The following is a 24270-nucleotide window of genomic DNA, read 5'->3' on the forward strand; positions in this document are numbered from 1 at the left end:
CCCTCGAAGTTTCGCATGAGTCTTTGCAGCACCAGCATATCCGGAGATTCCGTTTCGAGCACGGGATATCGCAACTACTGGCATTCACTGGTTCACTTGTGCAACGCGTCGAGGATAATGCGGCAATGAGAATGATTCGCACAGTCTCAGGAACTCGCTACGGTAGGAGGGTCCCGGAGAACACAGCACAGATCACACAATAAAACGTCTCGTGCGTAAAATATATCGGTTTTCCTACATGGGAGAAACGAAGGTGAGGGAGAACGAAGCGCGATTGTACGAGAGAGCGGTGGGTCGCCACGGCGCGTCCGCCATTTCGTGCGTGCGTGCGTTCTTCCAGATGCATACGTGGCAAGATTACGCCTTTGCTTGCTTCTTCATCTGCCTTCCTCGCCGAAGGAACAACATCGAGATTCCAAAAATAATTCTCGAATCCTCGATAATGAAAGAGATTACTTGTTCTTTTTTTTTTCTTTCTCTCCTTCCCCCCCCCCCCTCCCCACTCGTTAATGATCGATTCATCGAAACTACACGAGGAAGTATTTGAACATTATCGACAACAACGAACAACAACGAGAAAACGCAAAAAAAAAAATCCTTTTCTAGTCGATAAAACGACAAAGGGAGGAGCCACGCCCCATTCGAGCGGTCGACACCGAGAAGAGAAACATATGCCAAGGCATCGACGACACGCTCGCTGCCATTTTCGAGACTTTTTCGACGTTTCTACTAGTCTAGAGAAACTAGCCTCCAGCGCTCTTCAATACGTAGAGGACCCTAGTAAAATATCCCTGCAGGTAATCCGTCCAGATCTCGGGCACAACCCTCATTCCCTCTCGTCGTCTAAACTGCGCGAAACGATCATACGATACGACTTCGTCCCGCGTGATGCGTAGGAGCTCTCTCTACAGTTATCTTTTTTTTCCCCCCTACGATGATATACGCTTATGGAGAATACGCAGTGGAAGTTGTACGGCTAAATGGCAGAGAAGTCCTTCGGGAGAGCAAAGTAGATACGTGCGACTCACGCGAGATTAGACGAACGACTCCCCGGGAGAGTCCCCGAACGTCCTGGTGTTTGCGCTTGCGTGCGGCGTTTCCTTTCAGAGCGGCCAACCGGTGCGTACCTCGTCCCACCATCACGATGAATCTCCCCTACTTGGCGATATCACCTCCACCGCGAGTGCTCTCTCTCTCTCTCTCTCTCTGCTGTCTGCACACAGGGTGTGCCAGAAACAACTTCCCGGACTCTTTGTTTTCTTTAATTTCGTGCGAAATTCAATATCCTAAGTTCTCTACTACAAGGGGCCTGAAAACGAGATCTCTCGCTCTACGCTTATTCCTCTCTTCTGCTCTCTCCCTCCCTTTTGCCCTTCGTTCGAAACTTGGTCCGATTCAAAATTGCGCCGAGGCCAGGCTGAGACGCGAAACGTAAAAGATATCGGTGCTTCCCAATGGAACGGCAGAATAGCGCAACGTGCAATCGGGGAATAAATCGATATTGGCGCTGCCAGGCGTTACGTTTACATCCTGGAAAAACTTTCCCCGTTCTCCATTCGACTCTGTATTGTTAAATTTTTAGGCAGTAAATGCAAAATTCTCAGATAAATGTTTATCTCAGAAAATTACGAACATGGAGGCATAAAAGAATTAAAATTTTAATATGTGACGTCATATTGCATTAAATCCGGCAATTATGCAGCACTGGATAATTTGTTTATTACAACAACATTTGAACATTAAAATTAAGTGTATTTATCCATGATTAAACGTATATTTAAACATGATACAATTTAGACTTTTATTTAACATTGAAGGTGATTTCGATCAAATATCGATTAACTTAATCAACTTTATTGAGTATGTATAATACAATTAAAATTATTGAATAGTATTAAAGTATCATTTTAATTTATTATTTTAATAAAATAATACTTTATTGAGTGTATATATATATATATATATATATATATATATATATATATATATATAAATAATACGAATAGAATTATTAAATTAATCAATAGAATTACGTTTCATATACTGAAAAAAGATTAAAGAACAATAAATTGTATGTTAGAGATTTTGTCTGATGTCCATTTCAACCAATGTAGTTTAATTTTAATTTCGGTTTAAATAACTTTCCATTTTTTTCTAATTCTAATAATTAAAAAAAGATAAAGAGTAAGTTGAACCGAGATTAAAGTTAATCTACATTGATAGAAATGGGTATTATAACGATTTTGCCTACCGCTTAAGTTAATCGAAATCGCTGTGGATCTGATACGATATAAATAAATTTTATTCATGATTGGAAGACGTGTTTTTTTCGTAATAGTCTGACATTTGGAATAAATCCGCCTAGACTAACCAGCACGAATCGTCGTGCCGTTAACTTGATGTAATCGATGAAGCGCGGCACATTAAAGCTGACGTTTTCTTTGAACACCTTATATATTTATATGTCATTTCTTTCATACTGCTTCCTTCTCCCTCTCTTTCTGTTTTTCTCTCTCTCTCTCTCTCCCTCTCTCTCTCTTTCTTTCTTTCGTGTTACCGTGAGTCGAGTCACTCGGCGAGAGCCGTCATGGTCTCTCTCTGCAAAAACATCCGCGACGATTTTTATCTGTACTGATCTGAACGTAGCGGAGGAAGACTTCGATCGAGGTCTCATTTTTTTCTTTTTCGCTTCTTCTGTTGTCTCTTTTCCTCTGGATCTTCTCTCTCTCTCTCTCTCTTTTTCCTTTGCTTTGGCTTAATTTCCTGTGCTCGCATCGAGTATCGAGAGAGCTTTCTAGAGGTAGAGGATTACGAGGTCTCTGTGCTTCGCGGATCTTTCCTTCTTTCTTCGAAATCCTAAACGATCCCAGCGAGATCCCTTCAGCGCAGTTGCTGCACATAAAATCGCGATGTTGCCATATTCGTAGGAACTAGCTAATGTTTGCTGATGGAGGGCACATTCCACGCACGGGAATAGGTATATTGAAAATACAAGTCCCTATAGAAACATATAGAAACATGAGGCCTGAATTTGTTTATTATATTTGTAATATGTTTCACAAAAGCTGCACTTTGCAATAGCAGCTCAAACTGCCAAGAGCTCAATATCAGAGCTATTAATCAAGCTAATATCAACAATTCCGACTTATCGGCTTGAAAATGACGCAATTAAATAATCGTAGGTGATATTTTAAGAATGAAATTTCATATCGCTTCTCACGATTAGATTAAGCGAAGTCGGAAAACATCTGACGAAATCATTCCTGATTGAACTCGTGTCCTCTTGCTAATGGCGTTGACATTTGTTACATGAAGATTAATGGTGTTTCAGGTATGGACGCGTGCAGAGCGTCAAGCTGCTGCCACGGGGCGAGGAGTGCCCTGTGGACGGAGGTTCCAGCAGTTCCCTTGGCGAAAGCAATGAGGGCGGTTCCGGTTCCAGTTCAGGCGGCGGCGGCGGTGGCGGGAGCGGCGGTTCCTCGACCAGCGGGGGTGCGGCAGCGACGGTGGCGTTCATGGATATCAAGTCCGCAGCGAAGGCTCACGCGACTGAGCATACGCTGGACGAACGAGCTCTCACCACACAGTACTACGAGCCACAACATCTTCAGCACAGGTTCCCCTCTCACGGGTAAGTTTGCTCATTATAAATTCCTGTATGAGTCGTTACGACACTCTATTCGGGATACTCTTGCAGAGTTGCCACAAAACTAGATATCAGAAAAATCGGAAAAAAATTATGGAATTTTAGGATGAGGAATTTGTGATAACCCAGTCTTGGAAAAAGGAAAAGTTCGAAACATGAAAAGATGCAAAATTACATACACATAGACATAATGAGAATAGATTGCGCATTTCTTTGAAGTTGTCACTGTCAATTTAGGATGCGATAACTTGAATGATATCGCTCTTTTTTTTTCTAAAGAACCATTTTGAAGAGATATATGCTGATATGCTCATTTCTTTCTAATGGAGCACAGATACTGAAATCTGCAGGGAATGTGAAATCTGTATCTATTATTTGTATGTATTATATCTATGAAAATACTAGATAGATATATTCGCTCAGTGATCTGTATCTATGAGTATTTTTCGCGTACTTCCAAATTCAGTATATTCACGAAATAATAAAGAATACATCGATTTAAATACAATCTAACTCTAATAAGCAATAACGATTTATATGCAAGTGTTATTAATTACGAAATCAGTCGCAAGACGTCCACAAAAAGCGATGACTCTGATTCCTAGTGTTTAAAATGTGTTAATTTGTTGAATTAGAATATAATAAGAATTAAGGTCAGAACACTGACTTTGCATAACGCATAATGCATAAAGCCTAAGAAAAGTAAACTAATAAAAAGAATCTTTTATTTCATGGAAAGGAAGGAAATGAAGGACCTTGATTGGTTCATTTTCTTCTGCATTATGCGTTATGCAAGACTGTGCTCCCGTACTTAGGACAAAAAACAAACTGTGACCATGTAGCTAACAGCGAATTCGGTTGAACACATTAGTGCATATTAAAGCCGGTTTGTACACTGATTTAATCTGTGCAAAAGTAAAATGCAAATATTTCCAATTATAAAATGCAGATTTTACTTAACAGCATAATAAAATGTATTAAAGATTTCATGGTTTAATTCGTTTTTATATTTATTATATATTAAACATATATTTTTACATCAATTTGTGTACGATAGTTGTGTACGATAACGTGCACTAATATATACTGAATGCATTCAACCAATTCGTTATAAATTAACGTTGAAATTATCCTAGTTTCTTTGCATAAACAAAGAAATCTAGAAACAATAATGATTCTGATTGGAATCTGAATAGTTCCATAATATATGTCCTGTTAAGTGCTTAAATATTTTATTCATATATGATGTCAAAAAAAAAATATATATATATATACATGAAATATAAAATTAATATTTACTGATGTCTCCAAATGACATTATTTTTGATTAGAAAACTTTAATGCTAACTATTATTTCTTCTTTTTTTAAATATAATTCGTGCTTATCTTGGCTATTACGGATTTAGGCAATCAATAAAAAAATCTTACCTCTTTTTATTTAACTATTATTATAGAAACTTTAGTTAAATAAATTTTGCCGCTATTGATTTTTCCAGAGTATTGATTTTCTGTACAGCTGACTCGATACACAGACTCGACTTTTTGAAACGGAACTACATAGCGTGTGAATAACAAGGACGTAACAGACACGTGGTATTATATCTCAACAGGAAGAGATGTGTATTTTTTGAAGAATAGGAAGATACATATACGCAGTAGCAACGTGACGTGATATAATGCTTTCTCATAATCATTTTGCTATAAATAAGAATCTATAAGTTCTCTTGTCGGTGTAATAAATCACTATAACTGTTAGAGTTGTGTATTAAATTAGTTTTTGATCATAACACAGATAATATGGCAATGACATTCGTCATGCGGAAATAACAGTTTCAATGGTTGAAAGAATATTCTATTCTGTAATATTTTTATAATCGTATTTTTTTATAATCATTAAAGCGGAAAGTTCTTAAGCCGGTATTTGTAATCGGTTTTTATATTTAAGATCGTCTTAAGTACAGTTTTAAAATGTCATGAACCAATCAGAGCGGTATTTTAAGAAATTACTTAAGACTTCAATAAGTATAGACTATATAAAATAGCGGCCTTAGATGAAGCTTTATATAAATAGATTTCAAACAACTTTGCAATTTTTAATTACATTTTTATTGTAAATTCTAACTATAATATGACAACGTATTAGTAAGAATTAATTTCGGTAAATTATACGGTTGTATCCTTTCGATCGATATGGAAATATTCTCAATCGTGCCTTTCCCTCCAAATTAATCTTACCCAAGAATAGAAAGATATTCCCAGCCTCAAAATGGCATGTACAAGTGCCGGTTTACGATGAGTCATGTCCTAGGAATTAATTAAATCGCACGTCACAGGAAGCAGGTACAAAGACGACAATGAAACGTCATTATGGACAAATGGTCTTTCTATTATCTTTCTAGCAAAATTCATATGTATGATCTACGAATGAATTACACTTTTCTCCTGACTTTTTGTCTGATCGAAAATCAATTATCACTATTAGATTCGCATATTCTTATTTTAAGTTTTTTAATTTTCATTCATTTATTTTATATCATAAAATGGAACTTATTTGACTCCGAATAACTTTGGCTCAAATTTAAAAAAAATGCCTAGATAGCACGTATATTCAAAACATAAAAATGTCTTTAAGACTTACATCTCTTGATCTTAAGATCTAACACTATACGTATTATGAAATTGTTCAGAATGGATTAGAATTGTTTAATTATTCCCTAGGTTTGTATTTTATTATAGGATAATTTCAACCTTAATTTGGTTATACATAGCGGTAATTTCTAACTCTTATTATATTATAGGGACACTAATTTAACTATCAATTTGATTACCGTCTGTGCATTATCAAATGAACTAAAATATGATTTTATGATACTATTGTATAGCCTCAGAGCTATAATAAGTTTACCAACTATACTGAAATCGTTACAGATAATGGGGATAGTTCGTCGAAAGATCATACCATTTAGTTATTATTTATTGTATTCCTATTTTCTAAGAATCATGCTGTTTTTTCAGTTTCAAGAATTAATCATATTATGGCAATTATTGTTCAATGCTATACAGTGCTATCATTCCATCGATTTCAGTAAACACGTATGTGGGTATATACATTTCTTTTTGCTGATGTAAACAGTCAATTGTAATGTTAAGCTTCACATATAATAATGCATTATTAATGTTCGCTTCGTCGCATGTCGATTATTATCCGTATTATCTTTAGCTTTTAACATAGTAGATACACAACGCACATACACATACTCTCTCTCTCTCTCTCTCTCTCTCTCTCTCTCTCTCTCTCTCTCTCTCTCTCTCTCTTATTGAGTTAATATTAGAGCAGTTACAACAAAGCGAAATCAACTACATTCCCAGCAACACAATTTCAAATATATTCGGCGATATGATGCCTCGTGATAAATTATGGATAAATATATGTTTCGCGCAGTGCTAGAACTGGTGTCAAAAGTATCACTCTATAAACTTGGTTTTTTTTTAGGTGAACTTGTATGGTTCAATTTTCCTCCTTTTTTTTACATTGAAATAAAATGAAAATCAAATTTGCTAAATCAGAAGTATGAAAGCCTACACAAGATCTTATTGTGAACAATCTTTATAAAATAATTTTACATAATAATAACGATAATAATGAGAATCTTATTTTAGATCGTACATATGAGAATACAACTAACAAAAACTAGAAATTAAGTGTCTAATAATCGAAGCTGGATGTAATGCTTAAATAATTCAATGTGAATTACATATATGTAATAATAATAATAATAATAATAATCAGATTTTTTAACCTTCTATTAGATTATCTTCAGTATATTGTTACATAGAGAAGCTAAAATTTAAAAATTACATTTTGAAACGTATCAATTATTAAACTAATTCGCTCATGTAACATATGTCACTGCATTTTTTTTTAAAACTATTCACATGAACATTTAGATTCCATTAAAAAAAAGAAAAGATAAAAGAAGTTTAGCTAAAAATAAAAGGCACATTACTAATAAATTACACTATGATGTGTTTATAAAATATTTCCGATGTGACAAAAGATCCATTAAAGTACTAATAGAATTAAGTAATATAATTTCAGAATGATCGTAAATTAATTCAACTTATGTTCGCAGCGGCGAGACATGCGGTTTGCCTTAAAAGGCATCTTCGTTTACAATAATTCAAGTGCTCCTATTTCTCTAGTCACATAGCTAATGTAGATATATTCGAATAATATGGAGCGCATTCATGTGTGATTTTTCAAGTTGAGAACCACTGGCGTATTTATTTTGGCTCCAATATGTAACGTAATCTTTCTCTTTTTTTTCTACCGCGCCACGCATTCACGCTCCGTGTTTTCTGACATCATCACCTACATCGCAGTCGTCCTCGTCTATTTGCTACATATTTGACGAATTGCGTGTTCTACAGCTAAATAGATAGTATGCTGCACTTTCTCCGTGGCATCGACGGCATGCGGCACATACTTGAAGTTAAAGCGTATCGCATGTCGCATTCAGAGGAGTCGCAACTTGCCTTCAATCGATCGATCTCATGATGGAGGCATGGAGGAAAGAACGGGGGGGGAGGGAGAGAGAGAGAGAGAGAAAGAGGAAGAAAGAGAAGTAGCGGGAAAAAAAGGAGGAAAAAAGGTCGTGCGTGCACGCTACACGCCTGCACGCCTATATTCACGCGCGCGAGACCGAGGAGAGTATAGCGGCGTCGCATTTCCACGAAAAGTCAGGTGACCGTGACGACGTGGTCGCTGGCGATGTTGCCACATCCCGACGGCTGCGCGGGCGCTATCACCCGAGTAGTAACTGTCGAAGCGTGACGACTGTAGCGGGAAGGGCGTGCGGGGGAGGAGAGAGGAGAGAGGAGAGAGAGAGCGTTAACTGTCAGTGGCGTAGTCAGAAATTTACGAGCCCGGTTCGATTCGTCCCATCTCAATCGCCTCTGTTCGTCTCACCTGGCCGTATATGAATGCCAGAATTGAGATATTTATGTTGCATGGTGATTTCTTTGTACTCGCCAAGTTCGTCCAGATGCGAAAACATTTCCGCAATGTCGACTGTACTTACCACTGTCGAACTGGCGCAAAATGTTAAATCAGAATGTACATGACGATGACCTAATTTTCAATTAAAATGAAACAGTTTATTATGTCACTCATTTGCTACGACAATTGAAAGAACAAAGTTCCCCAGAAAATGAGTTTGAATATTTCGCTTCATTAACATTTTGTAATATTAATTTTAAAATACAATTCTGATATAATATAATAAGTGATTATAGAGAAATAGAAATATATTTTGTGAAATAATTTACTTCTTTTAAAGTATGTCCTTTCTTTTTTTTTCTTTTTACTCTTTTTTTACAAACTGAAAAATTGGTTTACGGCATAATCTTGGAAAAAATTATTTTTAATAATGAATAATTTTTTATTGTAATTTCTGAAAAATATATATGATATTTTGTGAAATAATTTACTTCCTGAGCAGATAATTGAACAATTTTTAATAAGTTTTATCTTCAAGTATTAATAATCTTTCAATGATGACATATTAAAATGTAAAAGAGCTATTAAAATGATTAGTAAATTCATCATGATGTATTCTAATGTCAGGAGATTATTATCCTTTTTACGTAATCATTCAATATACATCGTTTGATGAGTTTCTATTGCAACGGTCGATCGCTTAGTTGCAACTTTTGATCGAGGCGTACTAGAATATATTTATAACAACGTTATCGAATAAAGTTCTGTCAAGATGATGAAATTTGCGAATTATGAACCATTCGATTTCCGTTTTTTTCAATCAAGTGTTTCCTTATTTTATTCGTTAAAATTATTTTGTAAAATATACGAACAGTCAGTTCTTTTATTCAATTACTTAAATATTTTGAATTTTTTTCAATAAAGTTGAATCCAAATTCAAATATATATTATCGATTTCGGAATATCAAGTATCATTTGATTATGTAAAATTTCACAGTACGAAATCTAATTTTTTTGTTTTTAATCGCAGACTGATACTGTGTTATTAATATATTCGCGATACTAGAATAACTTTGCGTATTCAACAATTTTAGAATCATTCGAAGTTGTCGAAGAATCTAATTTAACTTCATATTGATGAGGATATTCGAATTTGACTTGATCCACATTTTATATGTTTTGTGTATAAAATAATTTTTAAATTAGGATTAAACTGAGAATTTAAATAAAATGAAAAATTAGAAAAATCTAATCTTGTGAATATTACAATTGAAGCAAAAAATTGAAGATTGGTTCGCAGGTTCAGGGGTGATAGAAACGCAAATACGTCATTGCATTTTAAATATTCGTATCGCTTTGATATTCGGACTTTCCGCTGGAATATCTAAATATTTCAACCTGGAATTTACACAGCATTATTATTATTATTATTAATCATTCTCTTTTTCTTGCTTTCTCTCGCATGACTGATACGACACGAGTTATCATTTTATTTTTATGCGCACAGTTGAAGGCAATTAACTTCTTTTCTCATCGCAAAGTTTATGAACGTTACAGTTTTCTTGTATCCAGTATAGCAATTATACAGAACATTGATAATAAGCATCTTTTATTGAATACAATATTTCTTCTTATTAAAAACTAAGTGCGTTTTTTCTACACTTAAAAATTTTAATTTAACGTACATCTTTTTGTAGTTTTTAAAGGACATTATAAAGCTTAATATTAATTTAATTTTATTAAAATTTATTTACTTAAAATTAAACAATAAGTATGACTTCTTCAATTCATTTGCAATCTTAAAACAAAACTCATCCAAATTTTGTATTCTTTATCATTTTTGTCTTGAAAATTATCCGTATTGTATTAATGTTAAGGAAAAATGATGTCAGTTTTATAAGAAATGTAAGCATTATGTGATTTTCAATGTGAAGTAAATTATTATCCGGCAACTTTGGACGTTTTTCTATCAAACGCATTTACTAAACACTTTATATTCATGAATATAATTTCCATTTTTTAATATTTTTATCATTTACATCATATTTTTGAGCGGTCTATATGCGTGCTCGCTTTTTCCGTTTTTAATTCCGTTTTTAATTTTTAAAATACAAATTCATCTAGTTTTACATCTAAATTGTCATTATAATATCCAAGTCGATTCGTTAATTATAAATCGAGTATCATATTAATTGTTAAAGAAAAACAAATAAGATTAATTATACATATGAAATATGAAATTGGACATACATTCTAATGTATTGCAATGACTGTGTAATATAAAAAGAATGAGACAGCAAATACGAAAATTCTATTTTTTATAATGTTGCACATAATTAAAAAGCAGCTACAGATGAAATCTGAATTAAATGAAATTAGTTTGATTCAGCGCCATTTTTTAAAGAAACATCTTTGCTATATGTCAATCTTCTTTGCTCTTTGATTAACAAATAAGATTAAGTAACGAACAAAGCGATGAGATGACGACGATAAAATCCAGATTAAAAATAATAAAAGATTATTACATCAAAGTGAATTATCGCTCAATTTCAAAGGCAATAAATATAACTGATGGTAATACTTCTCTAACAGGCTAAAACTCCTTTAAACACAGAAGAAAACAAATGTATTTCTTCTTTAATTAAAGCAGATCTAACTTGTAACAGTACTTCTTCACCGCATGACTTGTTAAATAAATAAAACAACTTCCTGAAGAGGAAGAGTGACGAATGTATTTCGTGGCGACTTTTCATTGACCCGAGTACTAACGGCCGTTCCCTGGTCGATGACTAAGCAGAGTTTTTTCGTCTTTCAGAAGTTCAGAGGATCATGGATCCAGCGGTGGCAGCGGGGGAGGAGGTGGCGGAACAGGCGGCGTTTCCGGTGGCGGCAGCGGTGGCGGGAGCACCGGTGCCGGGGTCGGCGGTAGCGGCGGCGGCGGTGAACGAGGAGACAGGGGAAGCGAGAATTTCGACTCACGTGGTTCCCATGGCAGCTTCTACGGTAGCGAGAGGAGCAACCGAGTGGTTGGCACCGGGAGCGGCGTCGTCGGCAGCGGTGGCAGCGGCAACGGCGGCGTCGGTAGTCATTCGACGGATCCATCGACGGGGGACCCTGGCGGCTACATATCCCGCAGCCGTCCACCACCTACGAGTTCTTATCACGTGACATCGAGCAGGGCGAGGGATCGGCTATACCCGAGGACCGGCCCGTACGTCTCTGGGCCGCCGCCCCCGCCCCACTTAGACCGACATCGTGGAAGTCTGCCGCCGTCGTCCTGGTCGGCATACGAGCCGACGAGTTCGAGATACGGCGGTGCACCGCCGCCACCTTCGCCCGCCACCAATGACGCTTACCAAGACGAACAAGGTAATCATTCTAATCCAGTAGAAGAGTTATTTATCATCATAAGAAAGATTCGCATGTAGCTTCTATATATTTGTTACTCGTTTGAGTGTTGAACCATTAAAATGAGAATTGAATGTTAAGGGAATATTAAAGATAAAAACCGCTCGATGCCGAGCATGTAAAGAATATGGAAATTTAATTGCTACAAACTGTAAATATTTTGCATGAAGAAAAATAACAAATACATATTTCTCTCTTTCTCATATTTACCACGTCACCATTTAATTTTAATCATTCTTCTTTTATAGGAGGTGGCGGAGGTGGTGGTAGCGGTAGCACTGGTGCTTTGCGACAGCACAAGAAACAGCGAAGAAAATCACGAAGTGGGAGCAGTTCGCCAAGCGGTAGTAGTCGTTCCGGAAGTAGTAGCAGCAGTCGAAGCGGTAGCTCGGGCGGCAGCTCTTCCGGGGGTAGCACGTCGCCCGGTAGCTCTCCGCATCGCACCAGCAACGTAGCCGTCACGGAGGATCGCAGGCCGTTGGCCATCTGCGTTAGAAATCTGCCGGCACGTAGCAGCGATACTTCCCTCAAGGATGGCCTTTTCCACGAGTACAAGAAACACGGAAAGGTGACGTGGGTGAAGGTCGTCGGTGCAGCCGGCGATAGATATGCCCTAGTCTGTTTTAAGAAACCCGAAGACGTGGAGAAAGCTCTTGAAGTTTCGCAAGATAAGCTATTCTTTGGATGCAAAATTGAAGTAGCCCCTTATCAAGGATACGATGTGGAGGACAACGAGTTTAGGCCGTACGAAGCGGAACTCGATGAATACCATCCGAAAGCAACAAGAACATTGTTCATCGGTAACCTCGAGAAGGACGTTACCGCATCCGAGCTCAGGAAGCATTTTGAACCGTTCGGCGAAATAATAGTGAGTTCAAATTGTTTTGAAATTGGAACATTTGTTTATGATGTTAGTATAGAAATTGAATAAAAAGCAAAATTATTTGAACAAAACTTCTAAATGAGAAAGCCAATTAAAAATAATATCTAAGCCTAATAGATAAAACGAACACTCCGTTATATTTGTTTGCAGGAAATTGATATTAAAAAACAAGGCGCCGTGTCAAGTTACGCTTTTTGTCAATATTCGGATATCGGTAGTGTTGTTAAAGCGATGAGATCGATGGATGGCGAACATTTAGGTGCGAATCGAATTAAACTTGGATTCGGGAAGTCGATGCCCACATCCTGCGTTTGGGTTGATGGTATCGGAGGTATTTTATTATATTTTTTATATTTTTTATTATATTTATTACATTTTTTATTATGTACTAGTAAGAAATATTAAAAGTACAGTTATTTATCAAAATGCAATAGAACGATGAGTATTTTATTTTATTTTATTAGAAGTTACATCAGATAGTAGCATTGAAATTTGCAAAAATGAGATATTAAAAAAGAAAAATTCACTACAATATCAACAATATTAAAACATGGCATTAAATATATTAAATATTTTTTTCTTTTTTTAGATTGCATGTCCGAGAAATACTTAAACATGCAATTTCATCAATTTGGACCGATAACTCAGGTAGTGGTAGATCGTGAGCGTGGTCATGCTCTGGTCTTTTTCGATCAAATAAGTTGCGCTCAAGCTGCCGTAAAAGAAATGCGGGGAGCTGCACTTCGTGGTCGCCGTTTGCAGGTCGATTTTGCCTCAAGGGAATGTCAGGAAACGTTTTACGAACATCTCGAGCGTCAAGGAAATGTTAGTGAAAAGCCTTGGGACTCGAGGCCTTCGCCAGCATCTTCATTTGACGTGACGTATGTATACTTTCTTTATAAATCAATTTTATTATAGCTAAAAAATATCGCGATAAAATATGAAATGTTTAATATTAATAAAACCAGAAATTTTTTTTAATGTGTATATTTGATATTTAACAATCTTTATTTGAAACCAATTTCTAATTATTCTAAAATTATTTGATTCTGTTAGATTATAATGGTAGTTTATTAATGAAATAGATGCATGCTTATGTATAAGTTCACGAGTTATAATCAAGAACTTATAAAACGATTGCATTCGTGATTCAAAGGATTCCTTCTAGGCGGGAGCGTAGTAGTTTCGATTCGGCAGTGACGGTGTCGAGTTCGAGCAACAGATTTACACGATATGACACGCCCCCGCGATCAAGAACGGCAAATTACTCGCGAACTTCTGGAGGCAGTACACCTGGTGCGAGTCCAGCCCATCCAACAGCGATGTCACGAAGTAGTAGACGATCCTATCAGGATTCTTACTACGATGGTGATTACGCTGAACCAACGTCGCGACGGTTTCGTAGCTACGACGAGTTTAGTCAAGGCAGCGGTGCAAGTCATGACGATTATCAGAGCAGCGTACTCAGTGACAGCAAACTCAACGACGATGATTGCCCGCCACCATCACGGCGTCACACAGTGCAAAGCGTCGTTACGAGTGTCGATCCACCTGCGCCACCGCCACCATTATTACCTCCACCCGACATTCGACATCTTCAAAAGGAACGTGTCCATTTATTGGAACAACTCGAAGAATGTCACAGTAGTGGCGACGAGATTGGTTTTGTGCCGAAGAAACGCGCTAAACTTGACAGTTCGTCGACGACAATACTTTGTGAAGATGACGAACCGGAAATCGCGTCGATACTCGTTACCTCGCACTCTAGTAGAAAAAGCATGGACTTTAGGCGCGTTAGTGATAGCAAAGTAGTGGTGCATCATAGCACAAGGAGAGGTAGTTGCGAGGGCAGAGGTCCTGGACCTTGTAAACGTCGTCGGGATGCCACTAGCAGGTGAGCTGTGTTAATATTTAAACAAAATAGAAAAAAAGCATTTAAAAATTATCAAAGCTAATAAAATAATCGTATTTTTTTACAGGCATCACGAACATCATGATGGATCTCGACCAGGTACTCCTCTTGTTGATGAGCGACCGGAGAATTTAGTACCTAGCGAACCAAGACGATTTAGAGAAAGGAGTCACGAAGGTCCATTGTCGCTGCCTTTACCAAGGTTTGCGGCTCAAATGTTGAACAATAACAACAATACAAGCAGTAGTAACAACAACAATGGCAGCAGCACTCGATCAAGCAGTGCTAGCCTCGCCAAAGTTGCTAGTCCGCCATGTGCCAGCTTGTCTACTGCGCCCAGTCCTCGTGCCGCTCCACAACCACCGGCTTCACCGCCTCCCAGACATACTAGCTCGAGTCCAACCAGTTCCGATAGCGAGACAGCGCCACAATCCCCTAGTCTGGAGGAGAGGATACGCTCTCTGGATGAAAAGTACGAAAAGTGGTCTGGTTCGAGAGCATTGAGTGCTGCTGGCGGTGATGCACTGGCAAAACTTGATGCGAGTGCTTCAGAAAGATTCCGATTTCGGCATAAACTGCTCGATATGGATCTCCATGAAGTGCAACCTTCCGATATAGTGAAATCAGTTCTCGCGAAAAGAAGCGTATTCGATGAAGACTCTAAGCGATTGGAGAACTTCAGTGAAAAGTACGAACCGCGGGAATTTACTGGTGTTATTGGCGTTAGTTCTATGATCGGGAGTACCGCTGGTCTTACCACTAGTGGCTGTACTAGCAAAGTTTGTCTGCAGTATCCGTTTCCTAGTCATCCGCCGGTACAGCCGACCAGCGGTATTTCGGTTAGTCAAGTCGGCATTAATACGTCATTGTCCGCAAGTTTGACCGCGACGACGACCTCGATGGCCCCGTCGATGTTGAAGACCGATCCGCGGATAGTGCAACATAACTGCATACATCCAACGCCGGCGACGCCGATTACACCTGGTACTTCTATCAAGACAGTTAGTCCTGAATTACCACCGGTTTCTCTACCAATCGGTCTCATTAGTGGAACAGCAGCCAGTAGTGGCAACGGTAGTGGTTTAGCGTCAGCCAGTAGTCTTCTAAGCAACAATGGTAGCATAGGTAGCATTCACACTCTTGGAGCCTCGACACATCGGGGATTGAGCATCTCTGCGACCACCGCATCACCCATGGTGACTGCAGCGTCAACAGATGCCTTCTCGACTGCGATAACACCAGCGGTACCTGTTGCGACAACCTCGTCAACGGTAGCAACAACAACAACAACGATGTCCGTAACAGGCACAGTATCTTCCATGATTACTACCAGTTCGATAGCTCCACCGTCTTCCATAACATCCTCATCCAATTCTTCCTCTTCATCGTCATTATCCACAACTTCCACAGATTTGACTCGTTCTCGTTTAAAGAAAGAAACGAGCGGTAGCAGTCGAGAGAGCAGAGATTCTCGCGACGGAAAGGATGGCAGAGAGTCAAAACATAACAAAGGGAAAGATTGTCAAAGAAGATCACGAAAGGAAGAAGCCGACATTGAAAGAAATCGCAAAGATAAGGATGACAATTTAAATGTCATAAGTGTTGCCGATATCGGCAACACGGATAATCATAATAGAGATATTAAGGAAAACAAAGAACTAAGGTATGAACGGAAAGAACGAGAAGAGAAAGAAAGGAGAGACAAAGAAGATCGTGATAGACAAGAGCGAAGGGATAAGGAAGAGCGTGATCGACAAGAGAAAAAAGAAAAGGAGGAACGTGAAAGACGCGAAAAGGATGAAGAGAGGCGAGAAAAAGAAAGACAAGATAAGGAACGGCAGGAAAAAGATAGGAAAGAGCGGGAAGAAAGAGAACGCGAGAGAAAGGAAAGGGAAGAGAATGAACTTAAAGAAAAAGAGAGACGAGAAAAGGAACGTATCGAACGAGAAAGGAGAGAACGAGAGGAGAAAGAACGACAAGAACGGAAGGAACGAGAAGAGCGCGAAAGGAGAGAACGAGAGGAACGTGAAAGAAAAGAACGGGAAATTCGTTTGGAGCGTGAAAAGCAAGAGAAAGAGCGCCTTAAAAAAGAAAGAGAAGAACAAGAAAGAAGAGAAAAAGAAGAACGAGACAGGTTAGAACGAGAAAGAAGGAGAGAAGAGAAGGAACGTCTCGAACGAGAAAGAAAACGAGAAAGGGATGAAAAAGAGAGATTAGAACGTGAACGTCGAAAAGAGAAGGAAGAACGAGAAAAGATAGAAAAGGAGAAACGCGAAAAAGAAGAACGAGAAAAGCTCGAGAAACTCGAAAGGGAAAAACATGAAAGAGAAAAGCGACGGGAACGCGAAGATCAAGAGAGGCGGGAGAAAGAGAAGGCCGAGCGCGAAAAGAGAAGAGATCGCGAAGAAAAGGACAAAGAGAAGAGAGAACGTGACGATAACAGACGGCAGTCGACTGAGAATCATCTACATCCTTCTACTCTGCAATCACAGAATCAGGTTACTCCGGCACCGGTACCGATCAAGCGTAGATGTTCGTCGCAAGATTGCCCTACAGACGAAGACGCTAAGCGTGTGAAACTTTCGGATCATCGGCGAGACAGCAAAGACCGGTCTAAGCAAAACAGGAGATCCGAAGATCGCAAGCATCGTAATGATTCGCATCGTTCTAGTCGAGAGAGCAGGGAGAGTCGTGACAGTAAGGAAAGTACAACGCAAGATAGTAGGGACGGAACGCATGGCGAATCGACGCGGGAAAACAATTCGAGGGAGAGCGGAAACAAGGAAAAACAAAGGAGCAAGAAGAATCGATCGGAGAAAGAGTCGAGAGAGCGTAGCCCAAGAGTCTCACACGAATCCGATAAAGAATTTCTGTCAAGATTGGAACTTTCTAAAAGAAACGATTCGAGTCCATCGACTGAGCAATCTTCTGTGGGAACAAATCACAGAGACGCGCAACATCAACAGCAACAGTCTACAATAAATTCGCATAGCGATGTGGACGATGGTCCTCTCTCTACTCACGAAATACAGGTGGCGAGAAATCCATCAGCCACGGATACAGACAGTGACGAGCCTAAAAAACATTCGATCTTCGATATTGTCGATGACGAACCTGCTTACATTAGCATGTATGACAAAGTGAAAGCCCGTTCAACGAAAAACATGCAAAAATTAGAAAAAGAGAAGCGTCAGGTACGTCTAAAGGATAAATTTTCCCAGTTGAAGCAAAGTCGTGCTAGACGGGAGGAGAAAAAGCAATGTACATCTTGGGACGGAGATTCAGTGAGCAGCAAAGCTCTGACTGAGGACGAGGCTACTTCTGAATCGGATTCAACGAGAACCAAGTCCCTCTCGAGAAAGGGCTCGCGATCTCGCATTCATTCAGACACAAGCGAAGAGGAGGAACCATTCAACAATAAGGTCCGAAAACCTGTAAAGACAGAGAGATTCCTCGAGAGCGACGTCGATCTCGGATTTGCCGATACTGAAGAAAAGCAGAATCCGCTAGAAACTTCAGATGTTATCGTTAACAGCGTGCATACGAATATTAAGGAGGAGCCTCGTACGTCCGATGAAGACGAGCGAGTCGCTATTGGTTTCCGTACGAATCATCCCACGATAGTAGTGAATAATCACGAAAGGGATTCACGAAAGAAGTCACACAAGAAGAAACAGAAACGTCAGAAGAATAGCATCTCGAGTGAAGACAATTTGAAGGTCGAACCGAATGTAGAACATAAGAATAAAGCTGATGTCACATCGAATGCAGACTGCCGACCAAATCACGGCACGGAATTAACTACTGTCACTGCTGCTACGACCATTGTCACAACAACATTGGAGAACGCGGAGGAGAGAATGCGAGCCGATAAGAAGCAACGTAATAAAAAGGAGAAGAGACGTGATCGGAACGGAGAAGATAAAGCTAAAGCAAGACGAAAGAGGCTCAACAGACAAGAGGCGAGGGATTCTCAACGTATGGAGGATATCTTCGGACCTCTGTCGGATGACGTTGACGATGCTCCACCTAATACCTTCTTTAACAGATTTGGTATGACATCGGAGAATAGCGCTTACGCTTCGGACAGCGACGGTGGTCGTAGTTCACTCGACATGGATAGAGTGAGACGTAAAACGGAAAAGAAACGGCGTCATCAGCCGGAAGATGAGAACAGTGTTGATTTAGCTGAAGCCGGGCGAGAAATCGAGGCGAAACTCTTGCGTATACCGAGCTCTCCGAAGACCGCCCCCGCATGCACGATCGAACCTAATGATCATGATGTCTTTCGATTTACCGATGATAATGATAGCGTCGAGCCGTCCACACCTTCGACAGTACCGGAAAAAGTCAAAGAGAAGAAAAAGAAACGGAAGAAGTCGAAAGAGGAACGTAGTCGAAAGGATTATCATCATCATCATCATCATCATCACCATCATCACGAAAAAAGCAGTGAATTACCTTATTTGGGTGCCGAACCTAGTCCACCGAGAGCGAGCAGTCCACTAGTATCTAAGACAATATCACCCAATTTGTCCACGTCTAGAGAAACACATGCATTATTAAGTCCTATACCTAAGGTGACCACCAATGTATCGACCGTGCCGTCGATCACTTCACCAGTTGTAACTAGTAACATCCAGACTCCCAAGTCGGAAAAGAAGAAGGACAAGCTTATACCCGGTTTTGGAATAGAAATAGACGAAACAATTCACGAAAATGCTGTGAAAAGTATCTCAGAACCGGAAGAAAGGGATAACAGTTGTCAATCGCGAAGCGGTAGAGAGGAACAGGAAGTACCTGTATCAACAACACCACCGGCTCAAAACGAGGATAAACCACGAGTGGCAATTTCGCAAGAAGAAACGGAGGATGCCGTTGCCGCGTTGCTCGAAGAAACGTTTGGTGCTTCGACGGAGGACTTCTCTTATGAGGGCGAAGAGGAAGAAACGGAAGCCGACGGGGTTGCTGGGACACCGGCCGAAGCGCCCCAAGAAGACGTTGAAGAGATGCAACAAGCGGTCGAGAGTCTGAACGCCTCAACGGGAGAGGGCGACGCGGATATGAAACCAGATACTCCACAAAGCGAACATGATCTCCAAATCGATACGGACACGGAGGAAGATCCAAATTATGAGACGGTCGATCTCACGCAACCGCCAAAGACACCCGATATACCATCGTTCTACAAATCTCCAACGAAGACGTTACCTGCTATGGCGCCCATTTTAACTACGCCTGAGAAATCAATCGAAGTACGATTACCACCCGCAGTTACGAAACCACAGAGTCCACCACCTTCCGTAATTGCTCATTCTTGGAGTTTGACCGAACACAATAAGGCACGAGAACCCGTGAAATCCCATCAATTAAAAACTAGCGAATCAGATACTGACGTAACCAGTCCAGAGAGAACAGCACAGGTGCAAAGAACGTCCGCGTCACCGCCACCACCTCAGTATAAACAGCCTATGCTAGTTCCTTGTAGCGTACCGATCAGTGACGTACCGAAACCACTCTCCGTTCCAAGTTCCCGACCATCACCAATCACAGTGCAACCTCTGTATCAAAGGCTCTCTGTATCTCCACAATCTCAAATGGTACCGATGCGTCAAGCTTCTCCTAAAATGCAAAACGTCACGACAGTTTCATCTTCCAATGCAACACCGTTGCCGCCGTTAGTCCCATCAAGAATGCCTCCTTTGATACCATCACAATCATCACCGCGCGTTTCTCAACCGCTTTCACCTAATGGACAATGGTCACGGAATCCTACGTTAAATCCACACGTACCCAACGTGGGAAAAAGAAAACCGTCACCGCCACCACCTACTAAGATTGCAGTATGCGTGCCTATCCCCGCCCATAGACCGGAAACGCCAGTTCAGCAAATTTATTCGACTGCGGCGACTCAACAGCCTGTAATACAGCATGCTTCTGGAATGGTGGCACCCGCACCTGGCTATCCACGCGGCGGTTTACCGCCATTGACCGTGAATATCCCACCACGGCCTTACATGCCGGTGCCACCATTGGCATCCGGCATACAGGTCAAGAACTCGCGCGATGTCTCTGGCAAATCTGTAATTGAGACGCTACTTCCCGTAAATCCGAACGAACCTCAGAGATTAGATGAACCGAAATTATCACCCGCCGTTATACCAGAACCAACCAACAAAGCGTCCACCTCTCCTAAGGTTCCCTCGCCGAATCAACCGCCTACATATATACCTGAAACGGCGAAGATAGAAATTAACGCTAGCACATCCAGCCCAGTATTTGGCAAACCTTACATCACGGACAGTTACACGATGTCACCTAGAACGCAGAAACAAATTTCCGTACCCATTACAACAGACAGTAATCTGCTATCACCAAGACAAAAACAGGAAGTATCGAATCTTCAACTTCTAACTACGCATGTACCTCGCTCTTCTACGCCAAGTCCTGTGATCGTGGCTCACGGTCATCTACTTCACAAATCTGTGCACTCTCTAGGCCCACAAACAGTCTCTTCTTCGAATCAACCATTGATAAAAACGGTGGTACCTATAGTTCCCCAACAAGTAACACCGAACACGACATCATCGGTGCTCAGCGATAAGTGCGTCATTCCACAAACACCTGTTGTTTGTCAAAGGCAGTCACCTGTCTCTCAAAGTCAAGTAGTCAAGTCTCACATACCTTTGGTATCTACAGTGCCACAGACAATCATAACCAGAGTGATACCATCCACTGTATCTTCTATGTCAACTCCACCGGCGAATGAGCAAACTACACCGGAATGTTTAGAACCACATATAATCCAAGGACAACAATTAGAGTTGGATGCCGAAGCGCAAATTAACCAAACTGCTCAACCGATGCAACTTACACCTCCTATACAATCTACACCGATTGATGAGATAAAGAAGGAACCAGCCGATGTCGAACAGGAAGAAACGATGGAAGAAACTACGTATAACGTAACTGAATCTGAGATGCCTTTGAATCCGCTTTGTATAAAAGAAGAAGATGTGAAACAAGAAAAACAAGAAGTGATTAACACGGAGATTGCACCATGCATTCCTAAAATCGAACCTGTCGATACGATTGTACCGAAACTTGAAACGGAAATTCCTATAAAACTGGAACCTACAAATGAAATTAAAGAGGAGGAGGCTGTAAAGGAAACTGATGAAGCAGAATTAGATGAAGAGCCAGGAGAGGATCTATTAAAAGAACCAAGCACGGATCCTCTTACTATTGATTCCAAAGAAGATCCAATCGATAGCAAGGAAGATAGCGATTACTGGTCCGCAAAAGAGGTGAATATTGAAAGCGTTATAAAGAAGGTTGACGCTTTATGCGATGGTGAAGGTAACGATGGTGATGACGAAGCGCAACAGGGCAACGAAAGCATGAATAGTGATTCGCATGACACCAGCAAGCAAGAGTCGGATTGGTTCGACGCCGAGTCGACGGAGGGTGAGAATAAAAAGAACTTTGTCTCGGCTGACGATCAAGACGAGAGTGTTGAAACATGCGAAAACGAGTGTACGAGGAGTCGTCGCGGCAGAACGAAGAGTAGGCGCGGAAGTCGCGGCGGGGTTACCACCAGGCGAGGTGGAAGAACCGCAAGCGCTGTCTCTCATCGGCGAGGTGGTAGAAGTTCCAGAGGTAGCAAACATCATGTTGAAAAGAATAAGTTGCCAGCCGATGTTTATGAATTCCACGATGACAGCGAAGAGGACAACGCAGGTCGTCCGCGACTTATTCTCACTATTAAATCTCCCGGGCCGAACGTAACGGGACCGAATGCGCAACCAGTGACACCCGTGGCCGCGGTCAAGGAGGTGCCACCGGAGGAGTTTGTTTCTCCCGCTGCCAACACGAGGAAATCTAGAAGATTGGCTGAAAGAGATGGTAGCCGCAACACGGTTGACGATGTCATCGAGGATGTTGTCCGCGGATCACCCACGAATAAAGGATTAATCAGCGGTAATGCTGGAAATGTACATGCTACTAGGCGAAGCACTAGACATAACAATGTTCCGCGTAGTACAGCGCAGCAACCCATCGTGCCGCTGACAGAACTTCGTAAATCACCAAGGGGAAGTCGTAAAGCAGCGAGGCGAACATCGGAGAATAATGACGACAGTGGAGAGGAGAAGGTGAAGGAAGTAACAGCAGCGCCGCAAGAGACTCCGATCAAAGAAGAGCCGAAATTGATTCAGCCGGAAAGTCCGAAAGTAGAGGAACCGATTCAAACTGTTACACCAGTACCGCTGAAGACGGTATCACACGAGCCGATGACATTGATCGATCCAGTTACGGGAATGTTGATACCGATGAGAGAATCCGAGGAAGGCCAGTATATTCCGGTGTCTACGTCGTCTGGTCAGACGCAAACTATCAACAGAACACTTGTCGAACCTCGAAGCAGCGTATTACCTGGCGCGACTCCGACGAACGAAGCACCACGAACAAAACTTGTTTCCGAGGGTTCTGTCTTAGTAGTACCACCAGAGCCGAAGAAAGAAGCTGTTTTAGAACATGCATCTTGTCAACCGACACCAACCCAGCAACAAATCCAACCGCAAACTAGCGTAATTACGAAACCACAATCGCCGGCGGTACAAGTCACCTCGATTACTGTTGCACAATCTTCGACAACAGGCACGACTATCGTGACTACCGTGACTGCGACGACCGCACCAACTACGACGGCACAACCGATATCCACCTCGTCTTCGCAAACAAAACCTACGAGCCTCAAGGCGCACGTGTTGAACGCCAGCAAGCTAGTAACATCAGCTCAACAGCAAGTTATCACAAAACCCGTAGCTCCGAGTCTACCTAACCAAACGATAGTACAGAACATTGTCAAGCCATCTACGCAAGCAGTACAGGGTCTCAATTTGCAAATACCACCCGGTAGAGTCGTGTCGCCCAGCTTAAGCCCACGTGCGAAACAAGCGCCACTGACTCCAACGAATGGAAAGCAAGGTCAACCAATGTCTCCTGTGCTCAACAATACTGGAGTACCGCCTAATCCCAAGCAACATCTTCTCCAAGCTGCTAAGCAACAAACATCGACGATAGTGAACATGCCACAAAAACTGCCGATGAATATACATCCTGCCAGTGTGAACGTTAGTACTCCGACACCATCAAGAATCCATCAACCGCAGCCTACCGCTCTAAAGGGTATCAATGGACAACCCCATCCGCTCAATCCGAAAACACACTTGCTACAGGCTGTGGTTCCACCGATTGGAACAGTAGCGAGTTCACCTACGCAACCACATCTCGTCAGTCCTCAGATCTCATCTGTTGTGAACAGTGTCCGACCACCGAAAGCTCCTGTACGTAAGCTTTTGTAATCCAGGAAATACTTGAGACATTTTAAACTCGAAGGAAATATAGACTAAAAGTTTTAA

The 24270-nt window shown here is 40.7% G+C and overlaps 1 protein-coding gene across 3 annotated transcripts in view; it reads left to right on the forward strand.

The window, feature by feature from the left end:
• LOC105143518 (uncharacterized) overlaps window positions 1-24270 on the forward strand; it is a 95095-nt gene that overhangs the window by 65333 nt on the left and 5492 nt on the right. For 2 of the 3 annotated variants that reach the window (XM_011051896.2, XM_011051898.2), the window contains exons 2-8: window positions 3332-3631; window positions 11461-12014; window positions 12302-12921; window positions 13087-13267; window positions 13526-13817; window positions 14093-14830; window positions 14916-24195. In XM_011051896.2, the coding sequence (XP_011050198.2) occupies window positions 3332-3631; window positions 11461-12014; window positions 12302-12921; window positions 13087-13267; window positions 13526-13817; window positions 14093-14830; window positions 14916-24195 (11965 nt within the window). The remainder of the gene's footprint in view (window positions 1-3331; window positions 3632-11460; window positions 12015-12301; window positions 12922-13086; window positions 13268-13525; window positions 13818-14092; window positions 14831-14915; window positions 24196-24270) is intronic. The other variant, XM_011051897.2, reaches the window with a different exon arrangement.

Source organism: Acromyrmex echinatior, chromosome 2 (assembly GCF_024713525.1).
Source record: "Acromyrmex echinatior isolate Ae372 chromosome 2, ASM2471352v2, whole genome shotgun sequence".
NCBI classification, from domain to species: domain Eukaryota; kingdom Metazoa; phylum Arthropoda; class Insecta; order Hymenoptera; family Formicidae; genus Acromyrmex; species Acromyrmex echinatior.